The sequence below is a fragment of the Anomaloglossus baeobatrachus genome, chromosome 2 (assembly GCF_048569485.1).
Source record: "Anomaloglossus baeobatrachus isolate aAnoBae1 chromosome 2, aAnoBae1.hap1, whole genome shotgun sequence".
Taxonomy (NCBI): Eukaryota; Metazoa; Chordata; class Amphibia; order Anura; family Aromobatidae; genus Anomaloglossus; species Anomaloglossus baeobatrachus.
The window spans coordinates 183,715,564-183,733,310 of NC_134354.1; the positions used below are offsets into that span (position 1 = coordinate 183,715,564).

The following is a 17,747-nucleotide window of genomic DNA, read 5'->3' on the forward strand; positions in this document are numbered from 1 at the left end:
TGGTTTAGCTTGTAAGTGAAGGCATTGCAGTTTTCATTTAAAAGCCACATCTCAAAAAGATACAATAAAATGCACAAATCCTTACACATTACATATTTTTACCCATATCAGATGCTCTTTAGGCTGCTTTCACATCAGCGTTTTTTGTTATATATATATATATACATATACACATGTATATATATATATATATATATATATATATATATATATATATATATATATATATATATATATATATATATATATATATATACATACATATATACATATATACATATATATATATATATATATATACATATATACATATATATATACATACATACATACATACATACATACATACACACACACACACACACACACACACATATATACACATATACACACACACACACACACACACACGTCGGCAAGAATTGATTTTTTGCCGCAAAACCAGATCCTTTACAAATACGTTGTCATTTCAATGCATTTGCAATAGAATTGCGGCAAGATTCGGTCACTGGCGGTTGTGTGCAGCATACACTGGATCCGGTGTTTGGCTGTATTTTATCTTTTTTCAGAAACTCTACTTGTAGTGTTTTTGACCTCGAAGAAAATACGGCATATCACTGTATCTGTGATATTGCAGCGGTACCTGCAATGCAGCTCAATGAGCGCCGGATCCTGCTCTACCGGAAGTCCCCGCATTCTGATAGGCAGGATCCTGTTGTCTGTACTGAGCATGCCCAGAAAGTAGTTCCTCCCCCGTGCTTTCTGATATAGTAGAGCTGCGTAGGTTGAAGAAGAGAGAAGAAAGAAGACGCAAGACCAGGATCGTGGAGGGGTGAGGGTGTAATAAATATGGAGTCCCTAAGTGTGTTTGTGTATTTATTTCTAATAAAGAACTTTTCTCTGTGTGGTGTCCTTTCTTTTAACCCTTTATTGGAGATTCTTAATGGCCGGGTCAAACTTGGCCTGACATTAAGAATCTCAGGCTTTATACCAGCGGGTATAACAAAGCTGGTATTAACCCCTTATTACCCTGCGTGCCACCTGGCAACAGGGCCGCCAGAAGAGTTGTATACAGCGCCAGAAGATGGCGCTGCTATGAAAGCACCATTATCTGGGACGGCTGTGGACTGCAATTCGCAGCAGCGGGTGAGTCAGAAAGCTTTGGCCAACCTGCGCATTCCAATCCCCAGCTGCCTAGTTGTACCTGGCAAAAACACAAAAATTGGGCGAAACCCAAATTTATGAAATTAAAAAAAAAAACAAAAAAAAAAAAAGGCTTCCCTAGATTTTTGGTTCCCAGCCAGGTACATATAGGCAGCTGCGGGTTGGGGGAAGCCCGTATCTACCCCTGCTGTACCTGGCTAGAATACAAAAATATGGCAAAGCCCACATTTTTTTTTTTATAGTTTTTTTTTTTCGGGGGGGGTGGTGGTGGGGGGGGGGGGTATGGGGAAGGTTTCCCTGGATTTCCATTGCCAGTGAATGTAACATCCTAGCAGTGCGGGTTAGCGTCCAGTAGCTTCTTGGGTTACCTTTAGAATTACAAAAAGGCAGCGGGAGCCCACACATTTTTTGTGTGTTTTTTTTTTTTTATTTTGTAATGAATTTAAAAAAAAACAAACAAAAAACGACATGGGCTTCGCCCATCGAGCGCCCAAAGGTTTTACTGATCAATCATCCCTACTCCCGACCACACAGCCAGCAGAACAAGTAATCGGATCACCTGACTACAGTGTCGGCCGATTACTTGTTCTGTTTCCCGCTGCATCCATGGCAGCGTGTGCAGGTTGTGAGGTCAGCTGAGTTCGGATGGCACTGGAGTCAGCTAATCTGAACTCAGCTGAACTCCTGACTTCATAGCCAGCAGAACAAGTAATCAGCTGACTCCAGTGTCGGCCGATTACTTGTTCTGTGTCCCACTTCATCCATCGCAGAGTGTGCGGGCTGGAGTTCAACTGCGTTCAGATCAGCTGACTCCAGTGTGACGAACTCAGCTGAATTCCACAGCCCGCACAAGCTGCTATGGATGCAGTGGGACACACAACAAGTAATCGGCCAACACTGGAGTCAGCCCATCTGAACTTAGCTGAACCCCTGACCACATAGCCCGCACATTGTCACACGTGATCGGCAGCAGCCAGTGATTGCTGTTAACCTGCATCCATCGCAGTGTGTGCGGGCTGTGAGATCAGGAGTTCAGCTGACTCCAGCGCCGGACGATTAAATTCTATGTCCCGCTGCATCCATCGCAGCAGCCATAAAAAGTAGAAGTAGAAGGATCCAGTAAAATAACATCCGGTGACTTGCGGTTGCATGCAGTGCGCTTGGAATGCACAGGATCCGGTCAAATGCGATTTGCGGTTTTTTACAAATAGACAAAAAAACGCTGATGTGAAAGCAGCCTTACGAATTCACATAGTAGACAATAAATGTCAGATCAATAAAGCCTGCTTTACAAGTTACAATTTCTCGTGCGATCGCACCCTCCCCCATCGTTTGTGCGGCACGGGGAATTTGTTGCCCGTGTCGCACAATGTTGTAACCCCCGGCCACACGTACTTACCTGCCAAACGACCTCGATGTGGGCGGCGCACATAGTCTTCCTGAAGGGGGAGGGACGTTCGGCGTCACAGTGACGTAACAGCGGCCGGCCAATAGAAGCGGAGGGGCAGAGATGAGCAGGACGTAAACATCCCGCCCACCTCCTGCCTTCAGCATTGCCGGCGGCCGCAGGTAAGCTGCAGTTCGTCCCCGGGGTGTCACACGTTGCGATGTGTGCTGCCTCGGGAACAATGAACAACAGGACGTGCGATTTTTAGAAAATGAGCAATGTGTCAGCGATGAACGAGAAGGTAAGTATTTCTGCTCGTTCATAGCTGTTACACGCTACGATATCACTAACTATGCCGGATGTGCGTCACTTACAACGTGACCCCGCTGACATCTCGTTAGATATATCGTAGCGTGTAAAGCCCGCTTAACAACCCATAAATTACTAAACTATGGGTCCCGGACCCCCCATTGTACCTCATTGCATGATGGCACGTGAGTCGAACATTACATGGAGCGACAAAGAATGCACCTTGTTGACAAACTGCAGTTTAGGAAATTTGATTAATGTTACAAAATACCTTACAGGGGTTGTTAACTTAAAAAAATGTGTGTTTAGGTGAGTTCTGGATGTAATTTGTAAATAACTTTGCTGAAGTACTTCAGTTACAAGCTCCACCAATGACCCTATTTTACACTCTGTCCTGGCAGCCCCATGTCCAGGCTTGTGGACAATGTAGGAGTTAAGGTTTTGATTCACCATCAATACTGCATGAAAACAGGGCTTGCTTCTTTCAATAGATAACCATGATCAAGAAAGGATTAGCGTAATGAACAGAAGGTGGATGCTCTAGTTATTAAAACGGGGTCTCAATTAGTGAGAACACTTGTTCAGTACTTAAAGGGGTATTCCCATATCACCATGTAGTAGGAATATTATTTATTATTAATAAATATTAGCAAACACGTCCAATTAGAAATGTAGTATAGTTCTTTTTATTCCCTTTGTCGCTTATCTGATATGCAGGGCATTGCAGGAACTTAGGTATCCATGGTTACGACTACGAGTAATTAATTGTCACTATATGTGTGGTCGTAACCATGGATACCTAAGGTCCTGCAAGGCCCTGCACATGAGGTATGCGACATAGTGAATCAGGAGAACTAAATTACATTTCTAATTGGAGGTATGTGCTAATAATATTACTACACCTACTACATATTGAGATAGGATCTTGGAGATGGGAATACTCCTTTAAACTGATGGGAATACTCCTTTAAACTGATGGGAATACTCCTTTAAACTGATGGGAATACTCCTTTAAACTGATGGGAATACTCCTTTAAACTGATGGGAATACTCCTTTAAACTGATTCTATCCAGAAGACTAAGATATTGATTACCTATCGATGGGGCTACTGAGATTGTTGGGAAACAGTTGACATCCGCACAATCAGTTGAGATCTGCTCTAGCAAGGGCCAGATGTAAGCAAGGTGCAGAGCACAACACTTCAATAGTATGTAAGTATTCATTACTAGGCCATGGACAATAAACAAACATACGGCCCTATGGTGTACTACTCCATACATTGCTTGCCAATGGCTGCAGACAGACAAGATATCAATTAATCATGAGGGTGCTCTGTGTTGGAACCCCACAAAGTGATCACAGACAACCCCAATTACATATCACTAGGAGAACTGCACAACCCTCGCCCCTAGCCCAATATTTAAAGAAATGAGAAACTTACCTCCAGCTACTAAGCCAGACTCGCCCAACTGTATTGCAACTCCAAAGCCCCCAAGCTTCACAGGGGCAGAATTTTCTTTTGAAGCGAGGAGTACACAGTGTGGCTAAAAAATAAAATAAAAAATAAGGATCACCAAGACAAAAAAAACACCAAACTAAAATAATACATTTGGACCTAAAAGTTATGAGAGCGCTTGATCAACACTGACGTCAGCGCCATATGCGTTTTAGCACCAAACTGGCTGACACTAATTTTCCAGAAGACCGTACCACGATGTCACTGTCTGGTAGAGATCAAGCGACAATAGAAGAGTGCGACATTTTCTTTCCCCCTTGGCTACATTTGAGTGTGGTTCAATGTAAGCAATGAACACTATTTTAAGCCCCCCTAACCTTTTGTATACAGGAGCACAAATTTGACTGTTATAGGTCAAGGGGCACAACCTTTCCTACTCAAGGACCTGAAAAGACGGTGCCCCCCTAATTTATAACAGTCACTTGTGGCCAACGGGAAATTATTTCATACAATGAATATGGATGTCTGCAAGCCTGGTCACAAATGTCTGTGTAAATCTTTATTTTACTTGCTTCTATAGCGCAATCCTATTCCACAGCGCTTACAGACATCAGCACTTTGGACTTCTATCAGTATATCTGACGTGTGGGAGGAAACCAGAAGAAACCCACGCAAAACACAGGACAACATAAACTCCTTGAGGTTTTCCTTGGTGTCACATTAATTCTCTAAATTAAAGAAGTCTGTCATGGAAACAAGATATACTAAAGTGGGAAGACTTGCCAAAGAAAAAAGATACAGGTCTCAGATTACACAGAATGACCACAAACATACAAAACAGTACATTTCTCGGGAGATCTTCTATTCTTACAAGAAAATGGTCTAGCAGATTTAGCATCTCAGCAGTGTCCCAATTATAAAGGTATGGGCCGATACATGGCAGAGATTTGGCAATGGTCCATTTGGGCATGCGCTAGTCACAAGGTAGATTGGTGCCCTCCATAGTGGTCAGCTCCTTCACCCATCTGTAAATTGGACAAGCACACCACGAGGGGTCCATTTTTTTTTTCTCTTCATTAACCTATATCTGCTAATCAGCAGGAAATAAAACTATAAAATCGCTTATAAAATAAAGACGCCCACAAGAACAAGGAACTTTACATTTCACAATTTATTTAACCACTTCTGCAAATAGGTTTCATCCTTTAAAATAGGTGACAGCGCAAACGTTCCACTGAATGCACAATTATCTGCTACAGATGAATGTACTGAAAATATATATCATTGAGAATTAAATGAAACCCTTGTAATGTGCGAGGTCTAATGTCACAATCCAGTACCAGTATGTAAGGCTATTTATCCGCAGATTTCCCCAATATCCGCAGATAAATAGGATTTCTGGCCGTGATGGGGTCCCTTTAACCGCCACTAAAGCCTTATAGTAGACAAGAATAGGTTTAGAAACATCTCCATATACCGCATGTGTGTTACTGATGCTTTACACAAAAGACGTTTAAAATACAGCCTAATATCTGACCCATGCCGGCTGATCCCCGGACACCATGCAATGGTTGTACCATTAAGCCCAGGCATGATTGACTACCAAATGCTGTGGCTTTTCACTGAAAAACACTTTAAAGGCTATGTGCGCACAGTGAGTATTTACTGGTGCACACCAGATTTTAAAGTGTGTCGGGAAAGATGCAGGTTTGGCATGCAAGCCCGTATCAAAGACAGAGACACCACCTTTGACGTAAATATACAAAGGTCGTGAAGGGGTTAATAATTCTTCAGCTGCTTTAAAAAAAAAAAAAAGCTGCTTTTTACAGTACCAGCAAAAGCTATGAGATTTCAGAAGTCTCATGCACACAGCTTTTTTTTTCCATGAATGAATTGGAAAATTGCTGTATTTTTGAAAACTACAGTTTGTCAATTCTTTCAGCATTTTTATAGCTTTGTTTTCACTCATTGAAAGCAATAAGTGCTAAAATATCAGTTTTTGTAGCATTTTTGGTAAAAAAAAAACACAGCAAAAACTCCCCAGAAAACGCAGGTACATAAATAAGCATGTGAAACATTTCTTTTTGTGATTTTACACAAGTATAAAACCATAAAAAGTCTTCCTGAATCAAAGTACAGTTAATTAAATTAGTGATGTGTTAAAGTAAACAATGAACAAATGTGTGAATGAACACAAGGCCCTACCAACCTGTGAATGAACACAAGGCCCTACCAACCTGTGAATGAACACAAGGCCCTACCAACCTGTGAATGAACACAAGGCCCTACCAACCTGTGACAGAACACAATGCCCTACCAACCTGCGAAAGAACACAAGGCCCTACCAACCTGTGAATGAACACAAGGCCCTACCAACCTGTGAATGAACACAAGGCCCTACCAACCTGTGAATGAACACAAGGCCCTACCAACCTGTGACAGAACACAAGGCCCTACCAACCTGTGACAGAACACAAGGCCCTACCAACCTGTGACAGAACACAATGCCCTACCAACCTGCGAAAGAACACAAGGCCCTACCAACCTGCGAAAGAACACAAGGCCCTACCAACCTGTGAATGAACACAAGGCCCTACCAACCTGCGAAAGAACACAAGGCCCTACCAACCTGCGAAAGAACACAAGGCCCTACCAACCTGTGAATGAACACAATGCCCTACCAACCTGTGAATGAACACAATGCCCTACCAACCTGTGAATGAACACAAGGCCCTACCAACCTGTGAATGAACACAATGCCCTACCAACCTGTGAATGAACACAAGGCCCTACCAACCTGTGAAAGAACACAATGCCCTACCAACCTGCAAATGAAAACAATGCCCTACCAACCTGCGAATGAACACAATGCCCTACCAACCTGCGAATGAACACAAGGCCCTACCACCCTGTGAAAGAACGAACACAAGGCCCTACCACCCTGTGAAAGAACACAAGGCCCTACCAACCTGTGCATGAACACAAGGCACTACCAACCTGTGAATGAACACCATGCCCTACCAACCTGCGAATGAACACAATGCCCTACCAACCTGTGAATGAACACAACGCCCTACCAACCTGCGAACACAATGCCCTACCAACCTGCGAACACAATGCCCTACCAACCTGTGAATGAACACAATGCCCTACCAACCTGTGACAGAACACAAGGCCCTACCAACCTGTGAATGAACACAAGGCCCTACCAACCTGTGAATGAACACAAGGCCCTACCAACCTGTGAATGAACACAAGGCCCTACCAACCTGTGAAAGAACACAAGGCCCCACCAACCTGTGAAAGAACACAAGGCCCTACCAACCTGTGAAAGAACACAAGGCCCTACCAACCTGTGAAAGAACGAACACAAGGCCCTACCAACCTGTGAAAGAACGAACACAAGGCCCTACCAACCTGTGAAGGCACACACTACCCTACCAAATGTGTACACAATTCCCTTTGCTTGCAGGGTGGAAGCAAAGCGGAACTTTGAGATCCTTAAAAGCGCAAAAAAAAAACCACCTGCGTTTTTGCTGTGGCTTTTTTTTGTACTGCCAAGAGACCAGGTTTTGGTTGCAGAAATAAAAACAGCAAAAAAAAAAAAACGTGTCAACATAGCTGGCAGACTCTAAAGCTATGTGTGCACACTGCGTTCTTTTGCCGAGTTTTTGCGCGTTTTTTGGGTGAGTTTTTGTTCTAAAAACTGAATGAATTTCCTTACCCAGCAAAGTCTATGAGATTTCATTTTTGCTGTCCGCACATTGCAGTTTTTTTTAGCTGCATTTTTGTGGTGCCCACAAAGATGCAGCATGTCAATTCTTTTTACATTTTGTCCCTGGTAGTGGAGGGCTGGTATTTGGCCAGATACTGCTCCACATATAGAGTATATGGGGACCAGAATCGGGCGCAAAGGGGTAGGAGCAAGTGCTACATACTCACCGATCACCAGTCGGCTGTCACACTGCTGCCACGGCAGCTCTTTCATCTTTCAGAGCCGGCCGCTCATTAGGCTCATAACATAGTCACTCCTTCCCTGCTCACCGGTAGCGGTGATTGGTTGCAGGCAGACACGCCCCCATGCTGAGTGACAGTTGTTTCATTTCAACCAAATACAGCCACCGGTGGGCGGGTCTATATCGTACAGTAAATGAAATAAGTAATTTGAAGAGAAAAAAAAAAAAAACCCAACGTGCAGTCCCTCCCAATTTTGATAACCATCTCACAGCCTCACAGCTGGGGAGACCCACATTATTGGGAGCCCCTACAGCCAGCAGCCGCCTGGAAATGCCGCATTTATTAGATGCGACAGTTCCGGGACTCTACCCGGCTCATTCGATTGCCCTGATGCGGTCGCAATCGGGGTAATAAGGAGTGATTGGCAGCAGCCCATAGCTGCCACTAAGTCCTAGCTTAGTAATGGCAGGAGTCTATGAGACACCCATTACTAAGCTGTAAGTGAAAGTAAATAAACGCAATCACCCAAAAATCCTTTATTTGAAATAAAACACAAAAAAAAAAAAAAAGACGCCTCTTTCACCAATTAACCATTAAAACACCCCTTCAGATCCAACATAATTCACACGAGGTCCCATGACGCATCCAGCTCTGCTACTTTTGACAATCACAGAGAGCTGCTATAGAGCACGACCACTCTCTGTGAGTGTCAGGCCGCAAGTGAAGTGAGCCTCGCGGGATCAGCGGTGACTTCAGTCAGGTGCTGTGTGGTGTCTCCGCACATCACCTGAGTGACATCAGCGATAATCCCGCGGCTCACTTCAGTAGAGGCCTGACAGGTGGAGGACTCCTGCGTTTTTTTTTAAGCCAAAAATGCTGCTCAAAGTAGTCACCACAAAGATCAAAACGCTGTATCTTTGTGGTCACAAGATAAAACCGCTACATCTTTGTGGTAAAAAACAAAAAAAAACTAAACACAGAGTGCGCACATAGCCTACGGAAGTTATTTGGCTGTGAATCATCATAATCATCTAGCGCCAACATGTTTCACAGCAACACTGTCCCCATTGGGGCTCACAGTCTAAATTCCCTATCTGTAGGTCCTTGGAGTTACTGATTAAAGAGGGAGCCCCACAGTCAACCACCTAGATCCCAGAGTCACTACTGAAAGCAGCATCTAAGGATTTAAATGGCCATAGTTGGTGCCAACACTGATCGTGACTGATGCAGCAGGGTGTCCGCTATAGTGTGCAGCTGACAGCTGCTGCATGTTGACTCATCAAGGGATGCCATTCACTTTTTTTCTCAGGTCAGTTTTAGGTCTTATAGGTGATCACTGAGGTTAACCCACCAATTCAATAATTATGGCGTATCCTAGCAGACCCCTTTACCACTGTAAAGCCCCCCATACGACTTTGGCCCCACACTCGGGTGTATCAGGTACTTGTTAGAGCTGGCTATAGGCCGAACACTCCTGTGTTGTTTATGATAGAGTCACTGCTGGACTCCTGAGAATCGGACAGGCCATAAGAAATCAAATATGCGGTATTTTTCGTTCGCCTCAACAATGACCAAAACCACATTATGGTGTCAGGTGCACTCTATGGAGGCGGGATAAGTTAATGATCATATGTACGGTATTCTGCCATCATATAACAGTACAGACATTTCATCAGAAAACGATTCTACTTGCACAGCACTTTAGAGGCTAAAACAAGGAAGCAGAGGTCACAAGATGCTCTAACAAGGCACTAGACGTTCTGAAGAAATAACTCTCCAAGAGATACTTCAAAGACTAAAAAAGGTAAGTAATACAACAGAAAAGGATCTGGGGACACTTCTTATATAAGCGATCCACATGGCAGTAGGTGAGCTGAAGCCTTCACTACTACAGATGACGGATTCTTCAGAGATTACCGATAGCTGCATTTACTCAGATGGAAATCACAAACTCTGCAGATTGCACTCAATGCTGAGGGTTACAGGGGATCCTTTAAGTCACAGTCATAAGAACATACATTAATAGCTACAATAAGCTGCAGAGGACGGTTTACTGGGGAAATTATGTAAATATATTCAAGAATCGGCATTAGAGGCATTTTGGAGGAACCATTCAGGTTTTGTGGATTGCAGATTGCTCTAAAGAGGAAACTTCCTTTTGTATTCCTAAAACAAATGCAATTCTATTTTTCTGTTACTATACATTTTTAGGACCTCAAAATACAAAAATTTAGCACAGAAAAAAAAAAACAAAAAAACCCCACAAAAACAGCTTAGAGGAGCGAATAGTAACTTTACTTTTTCCGCACTTCACTCCACATGCATTTGTTTCTAAAGTGGAAAAAGTTCCTTGCAGAGAACTGGCTAGCACTCCCGAAATGGCCAGGAGACGACAGTAAGAGGTACGCAATGGGGATACGTCTGCCATATATGTAATATTAGATATTTTTTCATTTTTAAAGAAAAACACCAAAATATTTTATAAAATACTCATTGCAAGAATAACTCATATGTGAATAGCACCAAAGATTGCCTAAACGTACACTAGATTAATGCTGGTCTGTATATTCTGGTCCAGTGACCTAGTTACTACAGTGTGACGAGTACCTCTATCTATGGCTGAACCCACATTTTCTTAGGTACTTTTTAGAAAGTCTTTGTTTATTTATTCATAAAGTAAAGCTCTTTGGACAACAAAAGTGTCATCATGCAGATATGCAGCAAAACAGCAGAGCTGTGAAATCTTTTCTCTGGTTTATGGTGGATATACATATACCGCCCCCTTGAGTTTTGAAGTGGTAGCACATACTCCAAAAGTTACACAGTGGTTTTAGCTCTATGTATTTACAGTACTTGCACTTACACAGAACATTACAACATCTGATACACAGTACAATTATGGAAAATGCGCTTCACCGTGCCCCCTGCAACCGAACAAACCGCTACAGAACTTGTTGCAAACTGAACATTGGAAATTATGCAGGGGTAAGCGGCCCCCTACAGGCACACCTTGCATGGTTGACGTGGACTATGGCATTTTAGATATACAGTGTGTCCACCCATATCCTGTCCACCGCCATTAACTTGAGAACGGCGGGAGTTATAGGCATAGAAGTGGTGTCTAGGTATAGTAAAGCATCCATGCGCTATGCAATTAAACCACCTATAGCGCCACCTGGTGGAAAACAACGGAGTTAGCATTTTTATCTCGAAAAATGAACGAGAGAGAAAAAAAATGAATTTCAAAGTTGTATGGCATCATCAATTCAATACGAATCGACACCTTGCATACAGAAATGCTATGATTAGAATGCGTAAAACTCACAAGGCTGCGGACGTGAAGCGATACCTCATGGAGACCTTCCTACAAGTCATTGGGTATGGTGGCTGTGTGGAATGGCCTCCACGCTTACCTGACCTGACCCCATTTGGACTTCTTTCTGTGAGGTCACCTCAAACAGCAGGTGTATGCGACCCCTCCACCAACATTGCAGGACCTACAACGCAGTGTCCCAGATGCTTGTGCAAATGTGTCACCTACCATATTGCACAACGTGCAGCAACATACAGTATGCTGTCCAGACTCCAGATGTGCATTGCAGCCAACGGTGGCCACTTTGAACATCAAAGTTAAATGAGCGCCATATGCATGACCAGCATTCAATGTTTTTGGGGGAGGGGGGGGTCATATAGCATTTCTGTATGCAAGGTGTCGATTCGTATTGAGTTGATGATGCCATGCAACTTTGTAATTCACTTTTTTTCTCTATCTTGTTCCGTTTTCGAGATAAAAATGCCAACTCCGTTGTTTTCCACCAGGTGGTGCTATAGGTGGTTTCATTGCGTAGCGCATGGCTACATTACTACACCTAGACACCACTTCTATGCCTATAGCTGCCACAGTTCTCAAGTTGATGGTGGTGGGCAGGATATGGGTGGACAAACTGTATACAGATCAGGAGCTCTGCAAATAAATATCCAGTTTTGGTACAGCAATGTGTCTAACGCTTTATAAGGCCCTGTGCGCACAGTGCAGTATTGATGTGTTTTTGGTGCAATCTGTTGCCCTAAACTGCATGCAATTCCTTCTCAGCAAAGTCTATGAGAATTCAGAAAGGCTGTTGCTTCTTTTTTGCCTGCAGTTTTGGGTGCAGAAAAAAAGCAGCATGTCAATTGTTTTTGCATTTTTCAATGCATTTTTCCATTGAATATAGAGAAAAAACGCATGGGCAAAAATGCAGCAAAACGCGACAAATAGACCAGAGGGTGCACATCGCTCCTCACAGCTTTAACATCCCTGCTTACTGTCATTCAATAGAACCTTCACATTTTATTAAAAGTTCTTTTCAAGAGAAGAAAAAAATCCTGATAAAAGTTACACAAGTATTTTTAGTTTATGTATTGTTTTTATTTTTTAGAAATGTTATAATTAAACAAACATATTTTGTTGCCTTTGCAGGAACAAGGAAATGGATACCACTAGCAATCCTTACATTTCATGGATGACCCATTTAGAAGAGAAAATGGACAATTTTACGGCCCATGCCGATAACGCCACATTAATGGACAACACCACCACGTGCACCATGGATGAGTCCTCACTTAATCATGTTCTAGTGTTTTCCTACTCCCTCATCTTTATTATCGGACTGCTGGGCAATGGTTTGGCATTGTATGTGTTTTTGTTCATTCATAGCAAAAGAAACTCTGTACAAGTGTATCTGTTAAACGCAGCCATTGCCGATCTGCTCCTGATTGTCTGCCTTCCATTTCGGATAATATATCACTTTTCAGAAAAGTGGAGAATGGGCATTGTTTTCTGCAAGGCTGTTGGCAACCTGTTTTATATGAACATGTACATTAGTATTGTGCTTTTGGGTCTCATCAGTATGGACCGTTATGTGAAAGTGAAGAAATCTCAGCGACGGCACAATGTGTCGAAAAGGAAATGTAGCATCCAGATCTGCTGCTGTCTGTGGGCGGCAGCCATTGCCTCTGGGATGCTGCTCATTGCTACACAATCAATCGAAAAACAACCTGACGCCAATTTGTGTTTCCACTATACAGACCGAAAACACAAGATTTGGCAAGCTATATTTAATTACCTTGTGGTGTTCGTCTTTTGGATCGTATTTGTAATGCTGATATTATCCTACGTAAAAATTGGAAAAAATCTTCAAAGGATGTCCAGGGAGCGAGCGTATTTCCCAAGTGCTGGGAGGTACAATTCTACGGCGTACAAGTCATTCTTCGTGCTCTTCATCTTCACCGTCTGCTTCGTGCCTTACCACACATTTAGGATTGCTTATATAACAACTCAACTGCAAACGCTCTCCTGTTACTGGGTGGATATAGTGCACAAAACAAACGAAGTTACCCTAATGCTGTCTGCCTGTAACAGCTGTCTGGACCCCATTATGTACTTCTTACTGTCCAATAGTGTCCGGAGGACAGTGAGACAGCTCCTCTGCAGAGGCAGCCGCGATGGCAGCAAGAGCGAGAGCAACACGTCAGATCTTCACCCAGGACACACTCTACCGGACAGCACCACCAACGTGCAATCGCAGACCCCTACCCCACTAAGTAAGCGAAGAATCAGAATGACTGTAAGTGAAAACATTGAATGGCACAAACATCAAAAGCTATAGCCACCACTGGCACAGAAGAAGGAAAAAAAAAAAAAACAACTTTCCTCCTAATGTGTTTCTTCTGCAATCCCTGTGAATATAGATGCTTTCCCCACTAAAATCTTCTTTGTAAAATAATTTCTTCACCCCATTGCCATCTTGAAAAGGGGAAGGAACAATAAAAGACATTGACGCAGAGAGACATTGGGTTTTCTATATATGTTGCAGAGCAGCTAGCTATATGAAGGCATTACTCTGCAACAGCAAAACGGTAGGGGATTTTTAATGACTACTATTTAGGAAGTTGCTAAATTTTGCATTAAAGTAGAAATTTAACCACTAAGTTAGATTAGGTTTCGAGGAAGGAAGGAAAAAAAAAAGTATTAGTTAAAACACACTAAAGTGGTCTACATCCACACACCATCGAGAGGTCAGTGGCTGCTGGACCCTATGGTGCCGCCTTTTGTCTTGTTTGTTATAGAAAAAGAAAAAAAAAAAAAAAGTCCTAAAGCTCAAAATCAGTGACAGTGTATATAACTAAATTATACAGCGACTGCAAAAGTATACAGTGAGATGTATATTAGAGATTGGACATGTTGTTAAGGAAAATAAACTAAAATTAAGCAGCAAAATCAGTATATCAGTCGTGCAATTTCTACAGTTTAAAGAAAACGCCACTTAATCCTTATTCCACTTTGTATCTGCTGGTAAAAATTGGTTTCTCCAAAAATAAGACAGGGTCTTACAGTATTTTTTTGCACCAAAAGATGGGATAGGGCTTATTTTCAGGGCATGTATTTTTTGATTAACAAAAATCCACATTTATTCTTGGGGAAAAACAAACAAAATATTTTTTCAAATAGTCATATCTTTTGCATTTTTTACATTTTGCAATATCAACATAACTCTCCAACTCTTATCCATCTATTAGAACAGGTGTCCCAAAACAGGTGGCCCACGGGCCGCAAGCAGCCTCTGAGGGTACTCCGTGTGCACCCATTGACAATCCCAGCCCAATGAAGGCCGCCGCTGTCAGTGCTTTATTTCAGTTGAATGTACTGCCAGTGCAGAGCAGAAACAAGCTCTCCGCACAGCCATACCAATGATAGCCGCCAGCCATCAGAGGCCTGCAGCTGACGTCAGCGTATGACATCAATTGCAAGACTCTGATTGGCCAGCGGCTGCATTAGTACAGGATGTAGACAAGAATGGGGCACGTACTACAGGATGGGGGACAAGGATAGGGCACAATTGTATAACGATATAACGTACAGGAAGGGGATGAAATGTAAACGAAGATTTAAAATAAAATTCAATATATATGTATATTATACACACACTAAACAAAAAAAGTGCACGTTTGTCATCGCCACATCTGTAACGACCCAAGCTATAAAACCGAATCATAACTCATATGATGAATGCCATGTAACAAAAAAAAAAAAAAATAAAAATAAAACTAAGAATGAGTGAAAAAAAAAAAAAAAGATCCAAGTGTTTTATAGAAAAATAAAATTTTGGTCTCACTAAAAATGTAATTTTTTCCTACATAGAATGCAGTCTCCCAAATTCAATTATTTTTTTATGTGCAGCCCTTATACCCATCAGAGGTTGAGACCCCTGTATTAGAGGAGAGATCGGTAATAATTAGGGATGAACGAAAGCTTCAAATATTCGGCTTCCGAATAGGTCACCGCTATTCGACTATTCGCGAATGTAAAGGGTGCTTTACACACTGCGACATCGCTAACAATATATCGTCGGGGTCACGGTGTTTATGACACACATCCGGCGCAGTTAGCGATATCGCAGCGTGTGACACGAACGAGCGACCTCCAACGATCCCAATAAGTGGTAAAAATCGTTGGTTTTGGTTTTGGAGAGGTCGTTCTAAAACAAAATATCGTTGTTTGGGCACTAGCGATGTTGTTCCTAGTTTCTGCGGTATCACACCGCTATGTGTGACACCGCAGGAGCAACGAACATCTCCTTACTTGCATCCACCGGCAATGCGGAAGGAAGGAGGTGGGTGTGATGTTACATCCCTCTCATCTCCGCCCCTTCACTTCAATTAGCCGGCCGCTTAGTGACACCGCAGTGACGTCGCTATGACGCCAAACGCACCTCCCCATCGAGGGAGGGATTGTTCCGCGGTCACAGCGGCGTCGCTGACAAGGTATGTGCGTGTGACGCTGCCGTAATGATAATGATAATACAGCAGCGTTCACCACATATCGCACGAGCGACAGGGGTGGGTGCTATCGCTAGCGATGTCGCAGCATGTAAAGCACCCTTTAGTCTATGAGAAACCAGAATAACTATTCGGAACTATTCGGGCTTCCTATAGACTTACATTGCGCATCGAATATTCGCATAGCGGCGACCTATTCGGAAAAGAGTCGCAAAGCCAAATATTTGAGATACTCGATCATCCCTAGTAATAATCTGTTACACACACACACACACACACACACACACACACACCCCTTCTCAGCTTTAGGTCCTGTGCGCACTAAAAAAAGGATTTTTCTTAAGAAATTTCTTGAGTCTGAAAGATTAGCGCACTTGCGTTCAAAAAACGCACCAATAACGCACCGAAAACCGCCGCATGTGTTTTTACCACAGGTTGGTCCATGCATTATTTTACCATTATCTATGGCAAAAAACGCAGGTACCTGCAGAAAAATAGTGACATTTTCTCAAGAAATTCTGCAGAAAGAATTTTCTTAAGAAAAAAAAAAAAGCAGTGTGCGCAGCTATTTTTTTTTTTTCTCCATAGGTTTTGCTGGGGAATGTCTGAGAAAGGTTACAACCATTTTCTCAAGAAATTTCTGCAGCAAAAATGCAAAAAAAAAGGGTAAAAAAGCAGTGTGCGCACAGGGCTTTTGACTCCTGCAATTAAGAGACCTTTGGTCACATGAAGTGATGTCACAATGGTCCTTAAGTAGTCTTATCAGAATATAAATGCTGGTGCTCCTAGGAGAGTGGAGGCCCTGTGAAATTGCAGTTTTCTCTCCCTTTTCTCTAAAGCCAGTCCTGTATACCAGCCTGTCTCCCGTTCAGTTCTTTTAGGCCCCTGCAATTAAGAGACCTTTGGTCACATGACTGTGAAGTCAAGGTTCGTAAGAAATTCTGCAGATTGACTCCCCATAACGCTGGACCTGACTGTAGCTAGGGCTCATATTTTAAGCATACTCCAAAAATCCTGTAAAATCATGCTAGTGCTAGTTTTCGGGGTAGGTCTTATTTTCAGGGGAAACCAGACACACGGCATTGAAAGTACATGAACTTTGTAATAAATTAGTGGGAGTAAGGAATTTATCATTTTATGCATAACTCTTAAAGTCACAAAATGTAGCACAAGGTATGCTGTATGACAAACCTAAAATGCATCTGGGGAAACTGGTGTAAAATTGGAGCCGAAATGTACACTGGTTCAAACTTTGCATATATTAAAAAAAAAACAAAAAAAAACAAAAAAAAAAACATTTTGCTCTGAAAAGGGAGTCAGTCAGCAGGTTTTTACCACCCCATCTGAGAGCAGTATGATGTAGGTGCAGCGACCCTGACTTCAGCAATGTGTCATGAGACTGCTCACTGTAGTTTTGATAAAAATCACAGGAGATCATTAGATTACTAGTAAACCTGCTGCAAGGTAGTCAAACAGTACAGGAGCTCTACATAACCCCCGCCCACACCAATGATTGGCAGCTTTATGCCCGTGTGGAGACTACACAACGCTGTCATTCAGTGGTGTAGTACATTAATCTTCCTAGTATAAGCTACTATATGAAATAGTAATCTGATTTACAATTTTATCCTTACAATAGGATGAAACAACCCCTT

At 42.5% G+C, this 17,747-nt stretch overlaps 2 protein-coding genes across 12 annotated transcripts in view; one reads left to right on the forward strand and one right to left on the reverse strand.

Annotated features, from left to right (window-relative positions):
- The window catches only part of CASK (calcium/calmodulin dependent serine protein kinase), a 431,912-nt gene that overhangs the window by 230,625 nt on the left and 183,540 nt on the right, over positions 1-17,747 (reverse strand). For all 11 annotated transcript variants that reach the window (XM_075335532.1, XM_075335528.1, XM_075335526.1 and 8 more), the window contains one exon: positions 4,303-4,405. In XM_075335532.1, coding sequence (XP_075191647.1) covers positions 4,303-4,405 — 103 coding nt within the window. The remainder of the gene's footprint in view (positions 1-4,302; positions 4,406-17,747) is intronic.
- Positions 9,975-15,296, forward strand: GPR34 (G protein-coupled receptor 34). The gene is made up of 2 exons (XM_075333528.1): positions 9,975-10,078; positions 12,734-15,296. The coding sequence occupies exon 2, from the start codon at positions 12,744-12,746 to the stop codon at positions 13,920-13,922; it is 1,179 nt and encodes a 392-aa protein (XP_075189643.1). The 5' UTR covers positions 9,975-10,078; positions 12,734-12,743; the 3' UTR covers positions 13,923-15,296.